Raw genomic sequence first — 24,078 nt, forward strand, 5'->3', positions numbered from 1 at the left:
AAAGCTCCACAGCAATGTGGCCAGACCCAGACTTCGTAACAGCAGGGAGGGTTGGACCTCAGCCTATAGTGTCACTTGATGTTTACTGTCAAAGTAGATAACTTTGCACTGCCACATTACGCCCCATACCATGTCCACTCAACCATCCTGTTTACATCCTCCTCAACATTACTTTCTCACTTCACTTCATAAGATCAGCAAACCTGGAAATGTTACACACAGTTTCCTCATCTAAGTCATTAATATACGTTAGATTGTAAATGGCTGATCCTTGCAGTATACCACTAGTTGCTGCCTGCCAACCCAAAAATGTTCAGTTTGTTCTTACTCTGTTTTCTGTCCATTAACCGATCCTCAATCAATGCTAATATGTTGCCCCCATCCCATGAGCCCTAATTTTTTTTTTTATTCATTCAAGGGATGTGGGCATTGCTGGCTAGGCCAGCATTTATCACTCATCCCTAATTGCCCTTGAGAAGGTGGTAATGAGCTGCCTTCTTGAATCGCTGCAGTCCCTGTGGTGTAGGTACACCCACAGTGCTGTTAGGGAAGGAGTTCCAGGACTTTGACCCACCAACAGTGATATGTTTCCAAGTCAGGATGATAAGTGGCTTGGAGGGGAACTTCCAGATGGTGGTGTTCCCATATATCTGCTGCCCTTGTCCTCCTAGACAGTTGCAGTTGTAGGTTTGGTTGGTGCTGTCTAAGGAGCCTTGGTGAGCTTCTGAAGTGCATCTTGTAGATGGTACACACTGCTGCCACTGTGCGTCAGTGGTGGAGGGAGTGAATGTTTGTGGATGGGGTACCAATCAAGCAGGTTGCTTTGTCCTGGATGATGTCAAGCTTCTTGAGTGTTGTTGGAGCTGCACTCATCCAGACAAGTGGACAGTATTTCATCACACTCCTGACTTGTGCCCTGTAGATGGTGGACAGACTTTGGGGAGTCAGGGGGTGAATTACCCACTGCAGGATTTCTAGCCTCTGACCTGCTCTTGTAGCCACAGTATTTATATGGCTAGTCCAGTTCAGTTTCTAGTCAATGGTAACCCCCAGGATGTTGATAATGGGGGAGTCAGTGATAGTAATGCCATTGAATGTCAAGGGGCAATGGTTAAATTCTCTCTTTTTGGATATGATCATGGCCTGGCACTTGTGTAGTGCAAATGTTACTTGCTACTTGTCAGTCCAAGCCTGACCAGTAATTGACCAGGCTGAACTTGTCCTGCTTTCTGTGTATAGGACATACCAGGTAGATGCCAGTGTTGTAGCTGTACTGGAACAGATTGGCCACAAGTGCAGCAAATTCTTGAGCGCAAATGTTCAGTACTATTGCTGGAATATTGTCAGGGCCCATAGCCTTTGCAGTGACCAGGTATGCCTGATGCTGCTCCTAGCATGCCCTCCTGCTCCCTTCATTGAACCAGGGTTGATCCCTGGGTTGGTGGTAATAGTAGATTGGAGGATATGCTGAGCCATGAGGTTACATATTTTGGTTGAGTACAATTCTACTGCTGCTGGTGGTCCACAGCGCCTCATGGATGTTCAATCTTGAGTTGCTAGATCTGTTCAAAATCAATCACATTTAGCACGGTGGTAGTGCCACATAGCATGCTGGAAAATATCCTCAATGTGAAGACAGGACTTCATCTCCACAAGGACTGTGCAGCGGTCAATCCCACTGATAACGTCATGGACAGAAGCATTTACAGCATGCAGGTTGGTGAGGATGAGGTCAAGTATGTTCTTACCTCTTGTTTGTTCCCTCACCACTGCCACAGACCCAGTCTAGCAGTTATGTCCTTTAGGACTCAGCCAGCTCGGTCTATAGCGGTGCTACCAAGCCACTCTTGGTGATGGATAATGAAGTCCCCCACCCAGAGCACATTCTGTGCCCTTGTCACGCTCAGTGCTTCCTCCAAGTGGTGCTCAACCTGGAGGAGTACTGATTCATCAGTTGGGGGTGGGGGCAGTATGTGGTAATAAGCAGGAGGTTTCCTTGCCCATGTTTGACCTGATGCCAAGGGACTTCTTGGGGTCTGGAGTCAATGTTGAGGACTCCCAGGGTTATGCCCTCCTGACTGTATATCACTGTGCCACCACCTATGCTGGGTCTGTCCTGCCAGTGGGACAGGGCATATCCAGAGATGGTAGTGGTAGTGTCTGGGACATTGTAAGGTGTTTTGTGTAATAACCCCTTGAATGGTATCTCATCAAATGATTTTTGGAAAGTCAAATACATCTTATCTACTGGTTCCCTGATATCCATCTTTCTAGTTACATCCTCTAAAACTGGCAACAGATTTGCCTAACACTTTCTGTTTCATTAATCCTTGTTGACTCGACCACAGCGATGAACTTTATTTTTGTTCAATGTGGATGCTTTGGTGAGGGAGACATTCAATACTAAAATAAAAGCAAAATACTAAAATAAAAATAGGAAGTGCTGGAAAATCTCAGCAGGTTTGGCGGCAGCCATGTAGAGAGAAACAGAGATAATTTTTCCAGGTAATTCTGTTTTTATAATGTTTCAAGTCAAATATGGCTCCAATAGATTCTTGCATTTTGCCTACTACTGATGTTAGGGTAAATGACCCATAGTTCCCTGTTGAAGTAGTTTCTCTGCAGTCAAAATTTATAATGGTTACAATTTTTTAACTATCTAATCCATTTCCATCCCCAGGATGTGAATGAAATTAAAATGAAAGTTGCTGTAGACCCAGAGGACCATAGGCTGCTCTCTCATTACAGAGAGATGACTGGTGGTGAGCTTAACCACAGGGTCACCACACCTCAGGCGAGGGGTGAGGTTGAGGTGACTTCAGCCAGTACCCATCCAGACACATGTGTGAAGTGAAAGTGGGTTGGTGCCCTCTGAATCAGGGGCCCTATTGTGAGTCTGAGGAGTTGGGGGATATTACTGTGAGGGGAAAATTATAATTCTTTAATTCTGTAGCAGATCAGACTATTTAGCTTGGTTAATAGTACTGACCTGAGTCTGAAGATTGTGGGCTCAAAGTGTGATAAAAAATTTCCCATTCGTTAGCACGTGCCATTAGCTATTGACTAGCTGGTGGTGAGCTAGTGTGATCAAAGGGCAGAAAATGTTATTACGATCAGGGCAGCTGAATTGTTATCGCTCAGCTTTGTTCAAAAACTGTCATTTTTACTATCCAAGGACTTACCTTGTAAACTTACATATGGGAAGAAAATCCCACTGTGCACACAATAGATTCAGAACTTAATACAATTTGCTTTGAGGTGATATGCCTCAAACTAATCATTTGCCTTAGTCATAATGTCAGAATCTTTATTTACTAGTTTCACCTGAAGGATGGTATTCTTGAAGTCTGAAAGAAACAAAGACTTTTTTAACACAATTTGTATTGCCCATAGACTGGGCCTTTTGCTGCTGGCTGTCAATTGTGTTTCATGTCTGTCTCTGTAACTTCACTCGCTAGAGGTGATTTCTTGCTAACGTCCACTATATTGAGTTAGCTTTTGTGGGCAAACGGAGGTTATAGTTAAAATGTTCTCTTGGCAGCATTAATCTAAGCACAGATTTGCATATTTGCCCAATGTGTAATTTTTTTCACAATCATTCCTTATAGCAGGAAGTCCTGTTTTGCAGCAGCATTCCTATGTAGTCACCCACTTTAAGAATGTCATTCATAAACCGGGGAACACTGACACCTGCTGTTTGTTGGTGGCATGACTATGTTGCAGCTAATGTCAAAAGGTAATAAGCCTCTTGTAACTCTTTCGAGTACAAACACGTTTCCATCTGTTCCTATTCAGATGAAGTTATATTGTTTCATAGTTTTGCCATTGTGAGATTTGAGCTCTTGATCTTGGGGTTACAAGCCCAGTACCATAACCACTTGGTTATTTATGCCAAGCAATAAGCCTCTTGTATCCCAACAAAGGAGTCACTGAATCTAATTTTCTTTCTTGGTGGATGTCAGTTAGGTGGAGCACATGCATTGCAACAAGAGCCCTTGATCATTTTTTACACAGAGGAGCATTGATATTGGAAACAAAAACAGAATTACCTGGAAAAACTCAGCAGGTCTGGTAGCATAGGCGGAGAAGAAAAGAGTTGACGTTTCGAGTCCTCATGACCTTTCAACAGAACTGAGTGAATATTAGGAGAGGGGTGAAATATAAGCCAGTTTAAGATGGCGGGGGGGAGGTGGGGGGAGAGAAGTGGGGGGGGGGTGTGGTTGTAGGGACAAGCAAGCAGTGATAGGAGCAGATAATCAAACGATGTCACAGACAGAAGAACAAAGAGGTGTTGAAGGTGGTGATATTATCTAAACGAAGGTGCTAATTAAGAATGGATGGCAGGACACTCAAGGTACAGCTCTAGTGGGGGGTGGGGTGGAAAGACTAACAGGGCATAAAAGGTATAGATTTAAAAATAATGGAAATAGGTGGGAAAAGAAAAATCTATAAATTATTGGAAAAAACAAAAGGAAGGGGGAAGAAACAGAAAAGGGGTGGGTATGGAGGAGGGAGTTCAAGATCTAAAGTTGTTGAATTCAATATTCAGTCCGGGAGGCTGTAAAGTGCCTAGTCGGAAGATGAGGTGCTGTTCCTCCAGTTTGCGTTGGGCTTCACTGGAACAATGCAGCAAGCCAAGGACAGACATGTGAGCAAGAGAGCAGGGTGGAGTGTTAAAATGGCAAGCGACAGGGAGGTTTGGGACTTTCTTGCGGACAGACCGCAGGTGTTCTGCAAAGCGATCACCCAGTTTACATTTGGTCTCTCCAATGTAGAGGAGACCACATTGGGAGCAACAAATGCAGTAGACTAAGTTAAGGGAAATGCAAGTGAAATGCTGCTTCACTTGAAAGGAGTGTTTGGGCTCTTGGACGGTGAGGAGAGAGGAAGTGAAGGGGCAGGTGTTGCATCTTTTGCGTGGGCATGGGGAGGTGCCATAGGTGGGGGTTGAGGAGGAGGGAGTGATGGAGGAGTGGACCAGGGTGTCCCGGAGGGAACAATCCCTACGGAATGCCGATAGGGGGGTGAAAGGAAGATGTGTTTGGTGGTGGCATCATGCTGGAGTTGGCAGAAATGGCGGAGGATGATCCTTTGAATGCGGAGGCTGGTGGGGTGATACAAGGGGGACCCTTTCATGTTTCTGGGAGGGAGGAGAAGGCGTGAGGGCAGATGCGCAGGAGATGGGCCGGACACAGTTGAGGGCCCTGTCAACGACCGTGGGTGGAAAACCTCGGTTAAGGAAGAAGGAGGACATGTCAGAGGAACTGTTTTTGAAAGTAGCATCATCAGAACAGATGCGACAGAGGCGAAGGAACTGAGAGAATGGGATGGAGTCCTTACAGGAAGCGGGGTGTGAGGAGCTGTAGTCGAGGTAGCTGTGGGAGATGGTAGGCTTGTAATGGATATTGGTGGACAGTCTATCACCAGAAATTGAGACAGCGAGGTCAAGGAAGGGAACGGAAGTGTCAAAGATGGACTATGTGAAAATGATGGAGGGGTGGAGATTGGAAGCAAAATTAATAAATTTTTCCAAGTCCCGACGAGAGCATGAAGCAGCACCGAAGTAATCATCAATGTACCGGAGAAACATTTGTGGGAGGGGGCCGGAGTAGGACTGGAACAAGGAATGTTCCACTTCCCCATAAAGAGACAGGCATAGCTGGGGCCCATGTGGGTACCCATAGCCACACCTTTTATTTGGAGGAAGTGAGAGGAGTTAAAGGAGAAATTGTTCAGTGTGAGAACAAGTTCAGCCAGACGGAGGAGAGTAATGGTGGATGGGAATTGTTCGAGCCTCTGTTCGAGGAAGAAGCTAAGGACCCTCAGACTATCCTGGTGGGGGATGGAGGTGTAGAGGGATTGGACGACCATGGTGAAGAGGAAGCGGTTGGGGCCAGGGAATTGGAAATTGTTGATGTGACGTAAGGTGTCAGAGGAATCACGGATGTAGGTGGGAAGGGACTGGACAAGGGGAGAGAGAAGGGAGTCAAGAGAACGAGAAATGAGTTCCGTGGGGCAGGAACAGGCTGATACGATCGGTCTACCGGGACAGTTCTGTTTGTGGATTTTGGGTAGGAAGTAGAAGCGGGCAGTCCAAGGTTGGGTTTCTATCAGGTTGGAAGCTTTGGGAGGAAGATCTCCAGAGGAGATGAGGTCAGTGACAGTCCTGGAAACAATGGCTTGATGTTCAGTGGTGGGGTCATGGTCCATGGAGAGGTAGGAGGAAGTGGCTGCAAGTTGACACTCAGCCTCCGCGAGGTAGAGGTCAGTGCGCCAGACAACAACAGCACCACCCTTGTCAGTGGGTTTGATGACAATGTTGGGGTTGGACCTGAGAGAATGAGTACAGTAAGTTCAGAGAGAGAGAGATTAGAATGGGTGAGAGGAGCAGAGAAATTGAGACGACTATTGTCACGCCGACAGTTCTTAATGAAAAGATCAAGAGAAGGTAAGAATCCAGAGGGAGGGGTCCAGGTGGAGGGAGAATATTGGAGGTGGGTAAAAGGATCCATTGAACTAGGAGAGGACTCCTGCCCAAAGAAGTGAGCATGGAGACGAAGATGGCGGAAGAAGAGTTCAGCATTGTGCCGAGCCCGAAATTCATTGAGATGAGGGCGTAAGGGTATGAAACTAAGTCCTTTGCTGAGCACTGAACGTTCAGCATCGGAGAGGGAAAATCAGGGGGTATAGTGAATACACGGCTGGGGTTGGGATTGGAAGAAAGGGTGGGGACGGAGGGACAGGCAGGGGTGGAGGGTCCTAGATGGGTGTTGGTGTCGATGAGTTGTTGGAGCTTGCATTCCTTAGCACTTGAGAGAAAGAGAAAAAGTTTCTTGTTGAGGCGTCGGATGAGACGAAGAATAAAATGAAACTGGGGGCACGTGCAGCTTTGAAAAAGGGTGCAGTGGTGCTGCTGGAGGGAGAGGTCGAGTGTGTTCATATGGAGGCACATGGAACTGAGTGTGGATCTCAGAATGCGATGGGAACAGCAGTCTGAGAAACGTTTTATGTCCCGGAGATACCTGTAATCCTGGGTGGGTTCGAAACAAGAGGGGTGGAATTTCAGTTGAAATCCACGTGGGGTAAGTCACAGATGGAGACAGTCACTGAGAAAGGAGATATGGCTGTGAAAGCGGGTTTTAGTAAACACCTTATCAAACACTGGAGAGAGGAGCAGTACTTCTTCAAGGTAGGCATTTCTTGAAGAGGAGTGGCAGTCAATTAAACACAGAGATAAAAACAAAAAAATGCTGATGCTGGAGATCCAAAACAAAAACAGAATTACCTGGAAAAATTCAGCAGGACTGAATATTGAATTCAACAACTTTAGATCTTGAACTCCCTCCTCCATCCCCACCCCCTTTCCGTTTCTTCCCCCTTCCTTTTGTTTTTTTCCAATAATTTATATAGATTTTTCTTTTCCCACCTATTTCCATTATTTTTAAATCTATATCTTTTATGCCCTGCTAGTCTTTCCACCCCACCCTCACTAGAGCTGTACCTTGAGTGTCCTGCCATCCATTCTTAATTAGCACCTTCGTTTGATAATAACACCATCTTCAACACCTTTTTGTTCTTCTGTCTGTGACATCTTCTGATTATCTGCTCCCATCACTGCTTGCTTGTCCCTACAACCACACCGCCCCCCAACTTCTCTCCCCCCATCCTCCCCACCTTAAACCAGCTTATATTTCATCCCTCTCCTAATATTCACTCAGTTCTGTTGAAGGGTCATGAGGACTCAAAACGTCAACTCTTTTCTTCTCCGCAGATGCTGCCAGACCTGCTGAGTTTTTCCAGGTAATTCTGTTTTTGTTTTGGATTTCCAGCATCCGCAGTTTTTTGATATTGGAAAATTGCTTTAGAGTCCTATTGATGTCATAAAACCCTGATTTGTATGGGCTAATGAAGCGCCTGTCAGTTTTTGTTGGGTTTTTAGGCTGCTTATTTCAAGGATCCAACAAAATGACCCAGACATCAATGGATACAGTGAATCCTGCAGTATGATTTGCGTCATGCTATCTCTCCAGTCCTGCCTGAAAGCAGGGACGAAAATCAGATATGTCTTTCAAAGAAATAAATTGAGAAAATTGTGGAGGGAAAAAAGGCAAATGACTTATTTGGATGTAGACGATTCTGCAGAAAATCACAATGGTGTGCAGATCTGTAATGGGTGAAGTCCTTGTGCTTCAGAGCTCCTAAATACTGGGAGGCTTGTGTGTGCACAGGAAGACCCCGCTTTAAAATTTACTCTGCAACCTGGGCTAAACCTGCGTTACTACTTGACAGCAGAGGTGGGCATTCTAATTGGGAAGACTCAGAAAGATGTTCTTTTCTCAGAATAAATGAACAGAATAACAACGTATTTTCAGATGGACAATGCTTTATAAAAACACAAATGTTGCAATTTTGAATGCAAATTATTCCGCTTTCCACATGGCACATGGAGATTTTTAAAAGAAGGACCATTGCGGTAAAAGATTTTTCGAGAGTTGAAAGAGCTTTTTAACCTCTGTCTGTTAACATACTTGTATTATATTAGATAGCAGAGAATTTCTACAGATGTCACTTAGTTGCCTTTACTGCTTGAAACTGGCTGAATGACATTTGTTGTAAAGGGGATTATTATGTAAGAGTTTGCCTTGATTGTAGCACTTACACTTTTGTGTCAGTGATTGTACTTTCAATCCCCATTCCATGAGTTTGAACTCATGGTCTCGACTAATTCCAGCACAGAAAGATCTCCAATTGTCGTGACAAATCTTTTTAGCTCAACCAATACTGCCATAAACAGATAAACTGTTCATTCATTTTACCGGGCCTTGTTATGTGCAGAATAGATATTGCAATTGCTTTCATCATACGCATTCAAACTTATATACCCATACCCTCAGTCCACACAATAGCGACCCACAGGAATCACCAGCTCATAAGACCTTCCTCTGCTTCAGCGAGTTTCTAAATGTTACTATTTCTTGACATATGGCCATTATTTCTGTTGCTCAGTAATAATTACTTTTACAATGGAGGAATTGTTTGCTTGGCTAGCTGACTGTGTCTTTTGGGAATTTGGACAGGTTATCTCCAGTAATATGATCTCATATCTGTTTCATCACCAGAACCGTCTACTCCAACAGCATAACAGAGTCCATCTCCATCCCTGCCTCAGCTCGCCTGCTGATTCCCCCATCCATGCCTTTGTTACCTATGGATTCAACTATTCCTATGCCCTCCTGCCCAGCCTCCCACCTTCCACCTGTGCTCAACCAAAACCTCTGATGCCCATACCTTGGCTTGTATCAAATCCTGTTCACCCATCAAACCTTTGTTTGATGACCTACCCTGACTTTTGCTCCAGAAACATCTCAATTTTAATTCTCATCCCTGTCTTCAAATTCCTCCACCAGCATTACCTTCTTCCTATCTCTGTAACTTCCTATAACCCTCCAAGATCTCTGCACTCCAATTCTGGTCCCTTGCGCAATCCAGATTTTAATCGCTAGAGCATAATTGGTGATTGTGCCTTAAGTTTTGGAACTCCCTCCCTAAATTTTTCTGCCTCCTTAACTCTCTTTCACCCTTTTAAGATAATCCTTAAAACCTACCCCTTTGCTGAAATGTTGGTCATTTGTTCTAATATCTCCCGTGGATCAAATTTTGATTAAAACACTTATGAAGTGTCTTGAGATGTTTTGCTGCATTGAAGGTACCTCATAAAACCTTGTTGTGATCTCTCCTTTTGGTGCTTGCTGCCAAATTTTATTTGACAATGCTCTGTGAAGTGTCTTTGTACATTTTACATTAAAGGCACTGTATAAAGTCAGGTTTCTCTTGTTGTTTGCAGCAGCTTCTTTAAAATTATTCTTTCACGAGATGTGGGCTTTGCTGGCTGGACCAGCATGTATTGCTCACCCCTAGCTGCCCTTGAGAAGGTGATGGTGAGCTGCCTTCTTGAACCGCTGCAGTCCATATGGTGTAGGTACACCCACAGTGCTGTTAGGAAGGGAGTTCCAGGATTTTGACCCGGTGACAATGAAGGAACAACGATACATTTCCAAGTCAGGATGGTGAGTGACTAGGAGGGGAACTTCCAGGTGGTGGTGCCCTTGTCCTTCTAGGTGGTAGTGGTTGCGGGTTTGGAAGGTGCTGTCGAAGGAGCCTTACTGAATTCCTGCAGTGCATCTTGTAGACGGTACACACTGCTGCTACTGTGTGATGGTGGTGGAAATTACTGGCCTGCATAACAGTCACTCTATTTCTAAGTAATTAACTTTACAAATTATCCATACTTTAGCAAGACAATCCCAAGGATCCAGTTGTATCAGTTTTTTTGTTACAATGGCAACATGTATAAATAACAACACAATTAAACATTTAGTCACTGATTCCACCAACCAGGAGCACAGCTTGGAAAATTACAGGCTCGCCGTTTCTTAAGATAAGCTCCTTGTAAATAGGCATAGAGGCATACGCACTGGACCCCTACCAAACGCCCCAAATAATGACCACGGCCGTCATCGCCTTGAAGGACAAAGAAGGAAGGATTGTGGAATCGCTGGTCCTCCTTTATTCATTTGTGAAGCTCAAGGCAGGGTAAGGGTGCCAACGAGAAACCTTCTTCCACAAGGGCACGAGCACAAGATAGAGGATAAGACTATGGGCCCATCTTAGCTCATTCTCATTCAGGAGAAGCCAATAGCCCCATGACATAACAGCATCCACTAACATTCCACATTTAACAGCAAGCCTTGTTAATGCTGCAGAAATATATTTATTTATATATATTTATTCCCGCATCCGCAGTATTATGTTTGTATTAGTGTTTAATACGCAATGATTTGCTGATTTGATACATGGTTTGCCAGCCTATTTGTCTCTCTGCACCTTCGGGGCGCTAGCAGACCAGAGCGGAAGTGACGTGACGTCAGCGGGGAGAGTGCAGTCAAAGGTCAGCGTGAGCCAGGCAACTTCCTTTCAAGCGGGTGGTGGCCATTGAGCAGCAGTAACCGAGCCGGTGAATTGACTAGTTTGAATCCGTCTCCATCCGTGGCTCGGGCGCGTTGCCCCTTCCCCATCGCAGCCCCGAGTGAAACCAGCAGCCCTCCTGTGAGCGGCTGGCGCTCTATTTGCGGGCTTGCTGCCTGGGTTAGGCTGCAGACGGGAGGGTTTATTTGGGCGGCTTTCCGGGGCCTTCAGTGCGGCTGGAGCCCCTCTGCTCCCGGGGCTGCAAGAGCGGCCTCTTTGCCCTCTCCCTGGGTGGCAAGACCTCACTTATCACCGCAAGGACAGTCCTCAGCCGCCGGGATGGGAGTTTTCCGTTCATATGTATCCCCATGCGGAGAAACTGACTTGCAGCCGTGTGTCATACACAGTAAATGTTGAAAGTCTGCACCCCCCTCACCCCCGGTGAGGCTCCACTGACTGGGGAATCCACGTTACAGAATCCAGCATTGCACTCAGATCAGTGACGGCTTTTGTGTGAGGGCAAAAATGTAATTCATATCAGCTCCCATATCGCTTCTCAAAGTGTTTCACAGCCAATGAATTAACATTTATTTAAAGTTGTATCGGCAAATTGAGAAACAGCAAGAAGCACACACACTACATGAGATGAATTGCTGGTTAGATCAGTGGCACCGGTTGCAGGATGAACACTGATCGCCTGATGGGGAGAACCCCCATCTCCTCTTGAAGTGCGTTTGTTTTCCCATTTGCTTGTCTTTCGTGACATAGTCTGCCTTGTCTTCACAGAAATGGGCAAGTTTATGAAACCTGGGAAGGTTGTTCTGGTGCTGGCCGGACGCTACGCTGGGCGCAAAGGTGTCATCGTGAAGGTACGGTTCTTAATGATTGTGGTTGCTTATAAAAAAAATAACTTAAACGTGGCTTTTAATGGTACAGCAGTTGATACTCCAGATATTGCATATCTGGCTGTAAAACATTGAGAATTGGTTTTAAGAATTTGACTTTACCTAGCAACTTTTTACAGCAGATTATCTCCTGGTGCTTCACGTAGTATTGGTGTTTTTGGTGGCAGCTAAATAAGGTGGTTTTATTGGCAATGTTAAAACTGGAGAAACACCTGTCTTGCTGCCCAGAGCGCAGCAACAATTGTGGAGTCAAGGGTCACAGCACATTGAAGTTGGGTATTTGGTCCAGCTTCCCTATGTTTGCTGTGCCTGTGGATAATGTTGCAAGAGGTGGCATGAGGGTGGGCTTCTGGGCATCCAGCATGCGATCCACTGGATGCAGGAGTAAAAGTGACTAGTTGTGCTGACTCCGTTGGTGGGCATGGCACTAGCCGCAAACAGTGCCAAGGAGGTGGACCACAGTCAATGGGTGGCAGTTGAACTAGTTAGGCTGTGGAAAGATAGACAAAGAGAGGTACTGTGATGAGGGCCATTGTTACAAGAATGTATATGATTTTGACCAGGACAGTCTAACCATCAATCTGACATTTTATCTGCAGTAATTGGGGGCAGTGGAGAATTCGTATAGTGCTTTGTCACATCAACTCACTTTCTCACCGGGTGGATTATTTTGATATGCAGTGACTGTTCCTGCAGAGACACAGTGGGGTGAAGTCAAAGATCCCAGAAATGGCAGTGAAATGAATAGTCTGTTTCTTTTCCTAATTAAAGGCAAAATATTGGCCCCTGTGGTGGGGGAAATTTCTGTTTCCATATAAATGCACTGGGGTCTTTAACATCTGTCGGGAACCCTATCAAATTCAGTATATCCTCATTTCTGTATTGGTGATCAGTCTATTATGTGCTCGAGCAACAGAACCCATAACCCTCAAACTCGAGATGAAAAATGCCACCTAATCCTGGAGTGGGTTTTGCACAAATTGCCTGGCATGGCCAGCAACTGAACAGAAAACTAGCACAACTGGCCTGAGTGTGGTAATTGTGGATAATGGCTGTTTACATATTGTAATACCATAAACTAAATATTGTGCTTTTATCTCACAGAACATCGATGATGGAACCTCTGACAGACCCTACAGTCATGCTCTTGTTGCTGGTATAGATCGTTACCCTCGTAAAGTGACTGCCAAAATGGGCAAGAAGAAGGTGGCCAAGAGGTCCAAGATCAAGTCCTTTGTGAAAGTATATAACTACAACCACCTGATGCCAACCAGGTAAGCGCCGGAACATGTGTTATTGTATGTGCAAGTAGTACGAGTTTATTTGTTGAGCACTGATATGTTCAGAAGTGTTTTTAGGGCTAGAAGATCACTCCTAGATAGAAAACCTTGAATTTAGATGGCTTAAGGCCATATTCCAAGGTTGGAAGCTGCATTTTCATTATAGAAGCCCCCTACTTGTGATGTACTGGGAGCTTTCCCGAACTTAATTTGTGCCTTTAACAGGTAGTTTTAACCAGAATATCAGTGGTGTTGAACTACTGGATAGAAACCTTTCAAATCCAATGCATAAGTTGTAGAACTCAGTGTACGAGGCTGACTTGTGTGCTGGATTTAATGTTTTATGTGAAATTTTATTTGCCATTCCACACTGTTATCCTGGGAGCTTAGGTGCTTATTGTTACTGTATCCTGTGGAAAATAATTAGCTTGTTATGAGGAGATGTGATTTAAGAAAGTGGACGGTGGTGCCCTACGTTGTCTACTGTGTGCTGCATGTCTGGGCCAGGTGAAGAGAGGGATATGATGCTGAGTTGGTTAGCGTCAGTTTCTCTTTAACTCCCTTGTCCCACACTGACCCCTGCTCAATAGCTTGGTACACCTTGTCTGAAATTTGTAGCTGGTGACCTTGACTGAGGAAGTGATTGCACTGGGCGCTCTTAAATGTTGTACCTGTCCATTTGGAGTTTATGGTGCAGAGAAAAGATAGCCTGCCAAATGTCACACGTATCCCTAGCATTTATCTAGAATGAAATGTATTGGGAGCTTGAATACAAATCACTTGTCTCCCCTTTTGCGAAAGTGTGAGAGTGGATGAGTAGACAGATTGCTGTTAGACATTAATTGGAGAGTACAGAATTCATGAATAAAAAATCCATCTACTTTAATGGAGAATTAAAATGCCAACTTATAAGTTGCATCTTGACTATCTAATTAGCTGTGGCCTGATGGTGTGCAATGTTGTGAAGGTTGTTCACTGTATGACTAGGAGTTGGAAAATGGATTGTGTCAAATATTTGGAGCATTAAATTACCTAAATGTCACTGACCAATTTTACTTTGCTGCAGTTGTAAAATGCCTCCTGCTTCAAGCAGTTATAAATATGCAGTGAAAATATTGAACATTTGCCTCTATGCAAACATAATCTTCAAAATTAAAGATGTTCTCGTTAAGGATCTAACTGTGCAAGTGTCCTATGGACTTTAGCAATTGCATATTTTTCTTTGCTGCGTAAAGTGCGACCTTCATTTGAAAATTGAGACCTAACTTGACTGAAATAAAGCTTCCTTTTTACTTCCCTTCTCCTTGAATTTGGACAAGATGTTGGGAAAATGAACACTTTACACATTAACATTTTGGCCATAATTGAACCTAAAGAGATTATAATTTTAGAGGGAAATTAAAACCATTAGAGACAAACTACCAACTCATGAACATCACATTACATGCAGAACATGGTTCTAGGGAGGAGAGGTGTGTGTGATGGTAGATTTAAGACGAAGATCAGATTTGACTTTAACCTGTCAACAACCACTGACCTTATCTGTTTTTCTTTTATATTAATCATGTTTAACGGGCAGTGCTGGTAAGGTATCATTTATTTCTCAACCCAGTTGACTGAAAAAGTAGCATTGACCTGTTGTCTTGGTTTGCTGCTGACATAGTGCTGGTTATACAAAACCCAATGGTTTTTCTGCTGAATCTTTCCTCTCCAGATAATGTTGACTCCTTTTTTGAAGTACAGTTCCACAGATGCTCGTTCTCTTTCAGTTCATCACCAAAATGGCCAATCTTTATTTGTACTCCTAGGCAGTGAATATTGGTGAGCTACTTGACCTTGTGGGAGAAAGGAAAATAAGAGTTCTGTTCACATGTGACTGGATGCTTCCACAATACAAGTGCATTGGGGCTGTTTTTAACATCCCTGCCACTGCCCAGCTTCTTGCTTTTTTGGATCAGATCAAGTAAAGTTATAATTTTATTTGTGGGAATACTGCAAACCTGGACTAGTTGTAATAAAGGTCAGCTGTCACTAAGCCAATAGCAATTCTTAGTAATCAGTGTTGGTAAATGAGTAATTTTTCCTTTTGCTGGACCTCAGTTGTTTTCTTTATTTCCAGATACTCAGTTGACATTCCTTTGGATAAGACCATTGTGAACAAGGATGTTTTTAGGGATCCTGCTTTGAAACGCAAAGCCAGACGGGAAGCCAAAGTAAAGTTTGAGGAAAGGTATGCACCAAATGTGGATTCAAGACCAAACTTAAGAATTGAGTGTGTCAAATAAGACGGGAAACATTTTAAAAAGTAATATTTACCTTTTTATAAAACTAATAGAACTTTGTACTTGAGCCTTGTTCATTTTACTTGCTCCTACTGTATTTTGAAGGTGGCAGCAGGTTAGTGATCAAAACTGCTTTTAAGGCTAATTCTGCTAATGAAAGGGTTGTACATGCCCAGCAAGATGGCTGTGGAGTGAATACACTCATTGATCTCTTTTTAAACAAAGTGACATCTTTAAGAGATTGTTGTGATATTAAAAATATGCAAGCCAGTAAGAAAGTGCTACTCTAACCTCAGCTGTGTAAATTACTTTCCCAAAAATGTAGACTGCAATATCTTGTGTGCTTTGCAGGTCCCCCATGTTTAAATTACCATGCTCCATAACAATGTGTAATAGAGCATTCCTCAAATGTCGATTGTTGACATTTTAGTTTTAACCAAATTCTGGCTGCTCAAATATATGATTTCCAAAACCAGCTGATAGATAGTGCAAACAGAATAGTAGATGCTATATTTACCTCTGATCTGTAGTCTGTAAAGTAAATTTTTAAATGTAATCTTCCCAAATTTCAATTTTTTCTGCCTTGCCATGATATCTCATCAATGGCTGAGTGTTAAGAACAAACTGCAATAACTTTCACCAAGGGTTCCGACCTCCAAAGCACCATTGTCTTCTGTTTAACGTTGAACGTTCATCTGAAGGCAAGCCCACTTGACCTTTATTTGACATGTCCCTAACTGATATTCTTAAGAGTGCACCTTGAACTCTGTTACCTTACCTCTCCTTCCACAACAGCTACTGATTATTTATAGATTATGCTTGATATTGTAAAAATAAAATTGAAATTTCTAATGTTAAATTTTATATATATACACTATTTTGTTTTTCTGCAGATACAAGACAGGAAAGAATAAATGGTTTTTCCAGAAGCTCCGATTCTAAATTGTATTTCAGTATAAATAAATATTCAGTTAAAATGTTTTGAACATTGGTGTAGTATATGAATAAATTTACTTTGCTTGAATAGTAGAATTTTGTTGCTTTGAAGTGTTCAGTATTGTCCTTTTGTATAGTATAAAGTTGTTCGTTGAAAAGTGTTTTTCCACACTTGATCCATTTAAATTTGAAATTGTGTTTAATCTGACAAAATATAGCCGAAAACAGCCTTGTTAGCAGGATTTTGCTTTTTATATTTAGGCTGAAGAGTAAAGATAAATTACAAGGCCCAATTCCTGTAAATTAGCACAAGTCTGGGAATTTTAAAAATATCCAATATCCTGCTTGGAAATATTTGGAGGAGGAAATGATAAGAAGTGTTATTTTTTAAAGAGTTAACCACTAATTTTGTATCGACAATCTATGATTCTGTTTGGGAAGCAGCATGTGTGATTGAAATTCCAGTGGGCCAAACAAAGGTGTTCAAACTGGTTGGTGATCAGGCCGGTCTCAGCTTTGTCTCCTGCAGTTGAATAATCTGAAACCCTCCAGGTTTGCACAAGGAGGATAACCATTTAACTGTTAGACAAGGGTCATGTGATGTTTGTAGACCTGTGTTCCATAAAGGAATCAATACACTTCGGAAGAAAATTAGGGTGATGGCGAGTGGGAAAAAACTTTCCAGTGATCAATACCTCCAAACAAAAACTGGTTAACTGTCACTTTTTGAAAGAATGTTGGTAATCAAGAATTAATAATTCAAAGCACAAACTGTGCTAGAACATGGCAATATTTAAACAACAACGCATTAAGTGCATCTGAAAAGTATTTCCAAGTGTGCACTTATCAAATAGATGAGGCTAGAATATGGGCTCAATTAAAAACAAACCTTTCTTTTTAAATAGCTCATTAGGCAAATTTACAACATCTATGGGAGTTCCAAAGCACATTGCAACCAATGAAGTATTTTTGGTAACGTAGTCAATGTTGTACTGTCTGAAATGCAGCAGCTAGTTTGCACAGTGTGGTCCCTCAAACAACAATTTAGCACTGACCAGAAAATCTACTTGGATGGTGCAGGTTGGGGTGAGTGTTAATCAGAGGTATGGGAGAACTTGCCTGCTATTTGAGATGTTACCATGGGAGCTGAAATTCAAGCCCTATTCCCTAAAAATGTAGTGAATTCTGGCTGTGATGGTTCCTATCCCAAGTCCAAGGCAAAAATCAGCCATTGAAAAGTTGACAGTTATTGTTGCTTTCCGAGTACTAATCAATGACTGAGCAATTGCTGTTAGGAAAATATTTTGGGCTCCACTTCTTTCAGATTGCTTCCTGTTTATTTCTTGTGGTGGAACGCAGCAGACACATTCCTCTTTATCCTTCTGATACCGAGAAGCAACAAGATGCATCAATTCACCCTCATCTTTGGACCCAACAGCTTGCCTCCAATGGGGCAGATACAAAGAAATGCTGCACTGTAAATCATGTGAGTAGTGCCGCCGCGCGCGCGCCCCCCCCCCCCACCACCACCACCACCACCACCACCGCTTTGGAGAGTAAGGAAGTGAGTTACTCACTTCAGCATTCCCAGTCTCTGACCTGCTGTTGTAGCCACGGTATGTATATGCCTCGTCCAGTTCCGTTTCTGGTCAATGATAATGAAGAAGGTACACCCTCCAATTCCGCAAACCACCACATAGGCCAGTTGAAGAGGAGAAATTACACACTCCGATCACACACAGACTCGGGCTTCCTTTAACTGGTTTTATTCAAATGTATGCAAGGGAGCTGCAATCGTTCCTAAGAATGAAGACCCAGCTCCCAGATTGATTACATTTCATTACTTTTGTATTTTTTCTTATCGTACATTTGAATACATCCAATCGATAACTGACACACTGGTCTCATGCTAACTATCCTATTGAGTACATAAATGTGATTTTGCTAACCAATTCTAAAGGCTGTATACGTAATTATATAATTATATTATCCAATCAAAATTAAAACACGTACGCAAAGACCTTGGTTCTCACAACTCAAGACTGTTTGTGTTTAATCAAATTCCCCTCTTTGTCTATTGTATGTCCTCTCAAATCTAAGCTAAAACCATCTGCCCCTTTCCTATGTGAGGGGGGAGTACACTTAATCTGATTTACTTGCTGCTTGTGTCCCCAGTCAGGCTCTCAAGGCTATGCAATGTTCATCTAGTAATCTTCAACTCTTAATATGTTTAGCAGCCATGTCTGCTTGGAAGTTTTAAGTGTTCTTCAGTAAATTCTTAGTGTTGTCTTTTAGCATTTTTAATTTTCCCCTAACAGGTAACTCTCCCAGCATGTTTATAATCATAGGATATTGGAGAAATGGCGATGTTTTGGTAATGTCAATAGACTAGTAATCTAGAGGCCCAGGTTAATCCTCTGAGGACACAGTTCAGATCCCACCACTGCAGTTGCTTGGCATTCAATTAATAAAATATAGAATTGCAAACTAGTCACAGTAATGGTAACCACAAAACCATTACTGATTGTTTTTTACAACAATCAGGTTCACTAATGTCCCTTTAGGGAAGGAAATCTGCTGGCCAACATGTGACTCCAGGTCCAAAGTGAATGACTCATAACTGCCCTCTCCAACAACAGAGAATCTAACCATCTCCCCTTGACAATTAATAGCATTAACATCGCTGATTTTTTAAAAAAAATTACTCTTTCAAGGGATGTTGGCACGGACAGTATTTGATGCCCATCCCTAATTGCCCTTGAACTGAGTGGCTTGCTAGGCTATTTCAGAGGGCAGGGAAATAAGAGCAAATATGTGGGTAAATCTCTGAAGTGTAAAAACAATAGGGGATCTTAACTAGCCCAATATTAACTGGGATGGTTTTAGTGTGAAAGGAATGGAGGGAACAGAATTCTTTAGGTACATTCAGGAGAACTTCTTTGGCCAGTATGTAGCAAGTCCCAACAGGAGAGGGTGCAGTTCTGGACTTAATTTTAAGAAATGAAGCTGGGCAGTTGGAAGGAATGACAGTGGGGCAGCATATTGGCAGTAGTGATCATAACTCAGTTTTAACATAATTATGGAAAGGGACAAAGATTAAACAGGAGTTAAGGTTCTAAATTGGGACAAGGCCAATTTTACTAAGCTGAGGATTAATTTAGCAAAAGTGGACTGGAAATAGTTACTTGAAGGTAAATCAGTGTCAGAGCATTGGGGGGCATTCAAATGGGAGATTCAAGGGGTCAGAGTAAACATGATTGCACAAGAAAATGGGTGTGATGGCTAAATCTAGAGCCCCCTGGATGTCAAGATGCTCACAGGGTAAGATAAGGCAGAAAAGAAAGCTTATGTCAGAAACCAAGAACTCAATATTACAGAAAGCCGAGAGGAGTATAAAAAGTGGAGGGGGTAAAATCAAAAAGGGAATTAGGAAAGCAAAGAGAGGGTATGAAAGAATATTGGTAAGCAACATCAAAGAGAACCCAAAGATGTTTTACCAATACATTGAGAGTAAGAGGATAACTAAGGAAAGACCAAAATGGTAGCCAATGTGCGGAGGTGGAGGATGTGAGTATGGTTCTTAATGATTACTTTGTGTCTCCACAAGAGGGGGACAACATAGACATTGTAAGGAGGAGGAATGTGAAGTATTGGATGTGATAAACAAGGGGAGAGTGGAAGTATTAGAGAGATGAGCATCTTGAAAGTGGATAAATCACAAGGGCGGGATGAAATGTACCCCAGGTTGTTAAAGCCAGGGAGGAAATTGAGGATCTGACCATCATTTTCCAATTCTCACTGCATAAGATGTGGTGCTGGAGGTCTGCTAACATTGTACCTTTGTTTAAAAAGGGAACGAGGATCGATCAAATAATTATAGGTCGTGGGCAAATTATTGGAATCAATTCTGAAGGACAGGATAAACTGTAACTTAGGCATGGATTTATTAAGGGAAGGTCGTGTCTGACTGAATTTTTGAGCAAGTAACAAGGAGGACTGATGAAGGTAGAACAGTTGATGTGACCTACATGGATTTTAGGAAGGCTTTTGACAATGTCCCACCTGGCAAACTGGTTTTAAAAAAAAAAAGCCAGTGGGATCCGGGGAACTATAGTAAGCTGGACAGAAAATTGGCTCAGAGGCAGGAAACAAAGGCTAATGTTTGATGGATGTTTTTGTGACTGGAAGGCTATTTCCAATGAGGTTCTGCAAGGCTCAGTTTGAGGTCCCCTGATTTTTATGGTATATAGTAATGATTTGGACCTAAAACGTAGGGGAGTAATCAAGAAGTTTGCAGACGACGCAAAATTGGCCGCCTGGTTGACAGCGAGGAGGATTGCTTGTAGACTGCAGGAAGAAATCAATGAACTGATCAGGTGGGCAGAAAAGTGGCAACTGGAATTCACTCCAGAGGTGATGCATTTTGGGAGGTCAAGCAAGGCAGAGCCAACAAATGGGAGGATAATGAGAGATGTAGAGAAAGTGAGGGACCTTGGAGTGAATTGTCCACAGATCCCTCCCTGACTTGAGACCTATGGCTATGGGTGTTATAATTTCTAACCCGTAGTGGGTCAAACCTCCACATGGTGCCCCGGTAATGTCGTGTTGCGATCAATGACAATGAATCGTTGTGGCTAATCTAGGAATTTATTTTCCCCTTATTCCCGCTCCCTCTCGGTTTGCTGGATCTTGGCACGACGGCAAATACAGCTGGCAGGTGAAGTCATTTTTGACGGGCGGTTTGGATAAACTGTTTCTCTTCGCAGGTGGAGGATCATTAGGGTTCACGAAAATTAAATGAACGATGGTCCTGATCAACTTGTCCCTCCCGGTTGGGATGTTAACCGGTTGAAAAACATCCCCGCTTTGGTAAGACATTCCCTGACTACCAATTTTGTTAACTGCTGTTGTTGCCTTGACCGGGGTGCAGTAGGTACGTCTGCTAACACCATGACATTAATCAAATCCTCACATGCACAAACTGATGAGGCTGATCTCATAAAACCATTTACTGGTTCTATTTTGCTAATAAATGGGACTTCAGGCTTGGAAGATATCAATCAATTATTAATATGGATGCGAACATTGAGGCAGCTCAAGAGAACAGAAGTGTGATACATCAGAGAACATCCCCAGAGGCTGGGCTGTTACCTACAACTGAGATTTTATCAAAGTTTAACTTTTTATTATACAAATTTGAAACCTTCTAATATCAATATTAGTGACACCCTGTGAATCAATAAGGCACCAGAACTATTGCTATAAATAGTCAGGTTCAACATATACCTTATATAATGATTTTAATATTATTAAATATTTTAATATTAAGATAATTTATCCCTGTAATCAATTTAAGTCTAAATTTGTGACGTAATTTTAAACTCTGTAACTAATTTTAGGAGACATAGGAATAATCATAACAGTTCTAAGATTTTGGTTATTTGTAGTCAATGTCAGAGGACTGGCGAATACCATCCCATCGCATACTATTATGCAAAATGCAATGGGGGCACTCGAGAGGTCAACGTCAATATAACCTATAATTATCCTGCGTGTACGAAGAACTTTAAGACAAAGAGCTCCTAGTCAGCACAGTCCGTGTGCACCCAGAACTACAAAATCAAAAAAGAATAGCTAGCTGCCTCAGACCGATCTCAGCCAGTTGCAAGCAAAAGTTCTATTTGGTCCAAAGAAGAGGTGTTTCTCCTTATTCGTTTAGAGAAGGAACATGTTGGCCATAAAAAATATTCATGTTGTGCTAGCTAAAATATTAGTAACCAAAACTAACAAACACATTTCGGGCATACGGCGCACTGCCGAGATGACTAAATTTAGAAGTAATCCAAATGCCTCTGAGAATATAAATGTTAACGTTAATTCACTTGAAGGTTTTACACTTTCATCCGATGACGAGGTTGATATAACGATTCCCCAAAGATCTGAGGAGGAACTGAATGTAAATCGGGATAATGTAGCAATTTGGGGTTTAGGGACAGGACCAAATAAATAGGACAAATTTGACGCCTTAACGTTAATTAAGTTCATTGACAAAAAGGGCACCAATAATAATTAAATTAGTTGTTTGGTGGGTCAGATACTCGGCAAGGTAACTAATATAGGCTCAAAAGCTAGTAGATAATTGGATACAATAAATCATGGGAATTGTGTAAATAAAAATCCACCCTTTAAAAATACCGGATTCAGAAAGGGATTTGCTAAAAAGAAACAAATTTAAAGAAGCTCAACAATGTATAAAGCTAACAAGAAAGGCTTGGCTGGACGGTTGATGGGTGGCTCTAGTCAAGCTTCGAGTCCTTTAAATATAGGTGATTTGGAAGAGCATTTCATACAGAGATTGTCTAAGACTAATAACAAGGCGGATTTAGGTAAATTTTCCAAGTACTCTAGAATGACCGCTACTTCTCAATTATTTAATTTGATTGGGGAAGATGGGATTAAAACAATTATTGATCAATTTAAGAAAAGATCCCGCACCATTACCTGATAAAATCAACGTGAAGGCTTCCTTTTTATACGGTGGCGTGGATTTCGTTCAAAAATTGAGTCAAATTTACAACCTTAACATAATTAAAGACATTTCAGCTAAAGCGTCCCAGGTTGAATTGTGCGTTTTGCCCAATGACATCCAGCAGTCAAAATAGTGAAATGTATCCTAATTGGTGTGAATATGTACTTAAGAGGTGGACTGCACTTAACTATTAGGGCATTGGCATTTCTTATTTTTATAATAATATCTCGAATCATTGGTTACTTTTTAACTATTTTAAACAGTCCGTTTTTATTAAAGTCCTACTCGGGGGCAATGCCTAGCCAACTAGGTTTCTTCTTTATCATTCGGTAGATCTGGAAATATTACGAAATGCAGGGGATGCAATGTATTAAATGAGACAATCTCCCAAATCTCCGGTAGCTGTTTACGCATTAAAAACGCAAGGATTCGTCGGCATAATAAAATCCTCAATCTCCTCAAAAGACTAAGTGCTTAAACATGGATATCCAGTGATGAATGGGGTAATCAACAGTGCTATCAAATGGCACTTGCTTAACCATAACCTGCTCACTGTCGCCCAGTTTGGGTTCTGCCAGGGATACTCAGCTCCTGACTTCACTACAGTCTTGGTTCAAACATGGGCAAAAGAGCTGAACTCCTGAGGTGAGAGTGACTGCCCTTGACATCAAGGCAGCATTTGACCGATTGTGACATCAAGGAGCCCTAGCAAAGCTGGAGCCAATGGAAATGGCAGTGGGGGGTGGGGGGGTTGAGTGGTGACTCTCCACTGATTGGAGTCATACCTAGCACAAAGGAAGATGGTTGTGGCTGTTGGAGGTCAATCATCTCAGCTCCAGGACATCACTGCAGAAGTGCCTCAGGGTAGTGTCCTGGCCCAACCATCTTCAGCTGCTTCATCTTCCTTCCATCATAAGATCAGAAGTGGGGATGTTCGCTGATGATTGCACAATGTTCAACACCATTCGTGACTCCTCAGATACTGAATCAATCCATGTGCAAATGCAGCAAGACCTGGACAATATCCAGGCTTGGGCTGACAAGTGGCAAGTAACATTCATGCCACACAAGTGCCAGGCAATGACCATCTCCAACAAGAGAGAATTTAACTATCACTGTTTGACTTTCCAATGGTATTACCATCGCTGAATCCCCCACTATCAACATCCTGGGGGTTATCA

At 42.5% G+C, this 24,078-nt stretch overlaps 2 protein-coding genes across 2 annotated transcripts in view; both read left to right on the forward strand.

Annotated features, from left to right (window-relative positions):
- The first annotated feature begins 10,919 nt into the window (after nt 1-10,919).
- On the forward strand, nt 10,920-16,461 carry rpl27 (ribosomal protein L27). The gene is made up of 5 exons (XM_041173250.1): nt 10,920-11,014; nt 11,752-11,834; nt 12,975-13,144; nt 15,270-15,380; nt 16,326-16,461. The coding sequence occupies exons 2-5, from the start codon at nt 11,754-11,756 to the stop codon at nt 16,372-16,374; spliced, it is 411 nt and encodes a 136-aa protein (XP_041029184.1). The 5' UTR covers nt 10,920-11,014; nt 11,752-11,753; the 3' UTR covers nt 16,375-16,461.
- A 318-nt stretch (nt 16,462-16,779) lies between these two features.
- ifi35 (interferon-induced protein 35) overlaps nt 16,780-24,078 on the forward strand; it is a 44,772-nt gene continuing 37,473 nt past the window's right edge. The window contains exons 1-2 of the mRNA XM_041173249.1: nt 16,780-17,854; nt 21,135-21,237. The gene's annotated coding sequence lies outside the window, so the exon portion shown is untranslated. The remainder of the gene's footprint in view (nt 17,855-21,134; nt 21,238-24,078) is intronic.

This window comes from Carcharodon carcharias, chromosome 23 (assembly GCF_017639515.1).
Source record: "Carcharodon carcharias isolate sCarCar2 chromosome 23, sCarCar2.pri, whole genome shotgun sequence".
NCBI classification, from domain to species: Eukaryota; Metazoa; Chordata; class Chondrichthyes; order Lamniformes; family Lamnidae; genus Carcharodon; species Carcharodon carcharias.

Excerpts from the sequence above, each read along its gene's own strand:
- rpl27 (XM_041173250.1), top strand. The coding sequence starts at position 11,754 with ATGGGCAAGTTTATGAAACCTGGGAAGGTTGTTCTGGTGCTGGCCGGA. Across the intron at positions 13,145-15,269 it reads AACCACCTGATGCCAACCAG|ATACTCAGTTGACATTCCTT; the intron begins GTAAGCGCCGGA and ends CTTTATTTCCAG. Across the intron at positions 15,381-16,325 it reads AAAGTAAAGTTTGAGGAAAG|ATACAAGACAGGAAAGAATA; the intron begins GTATGCACCAAA and ends GTTTTTCTGCAG.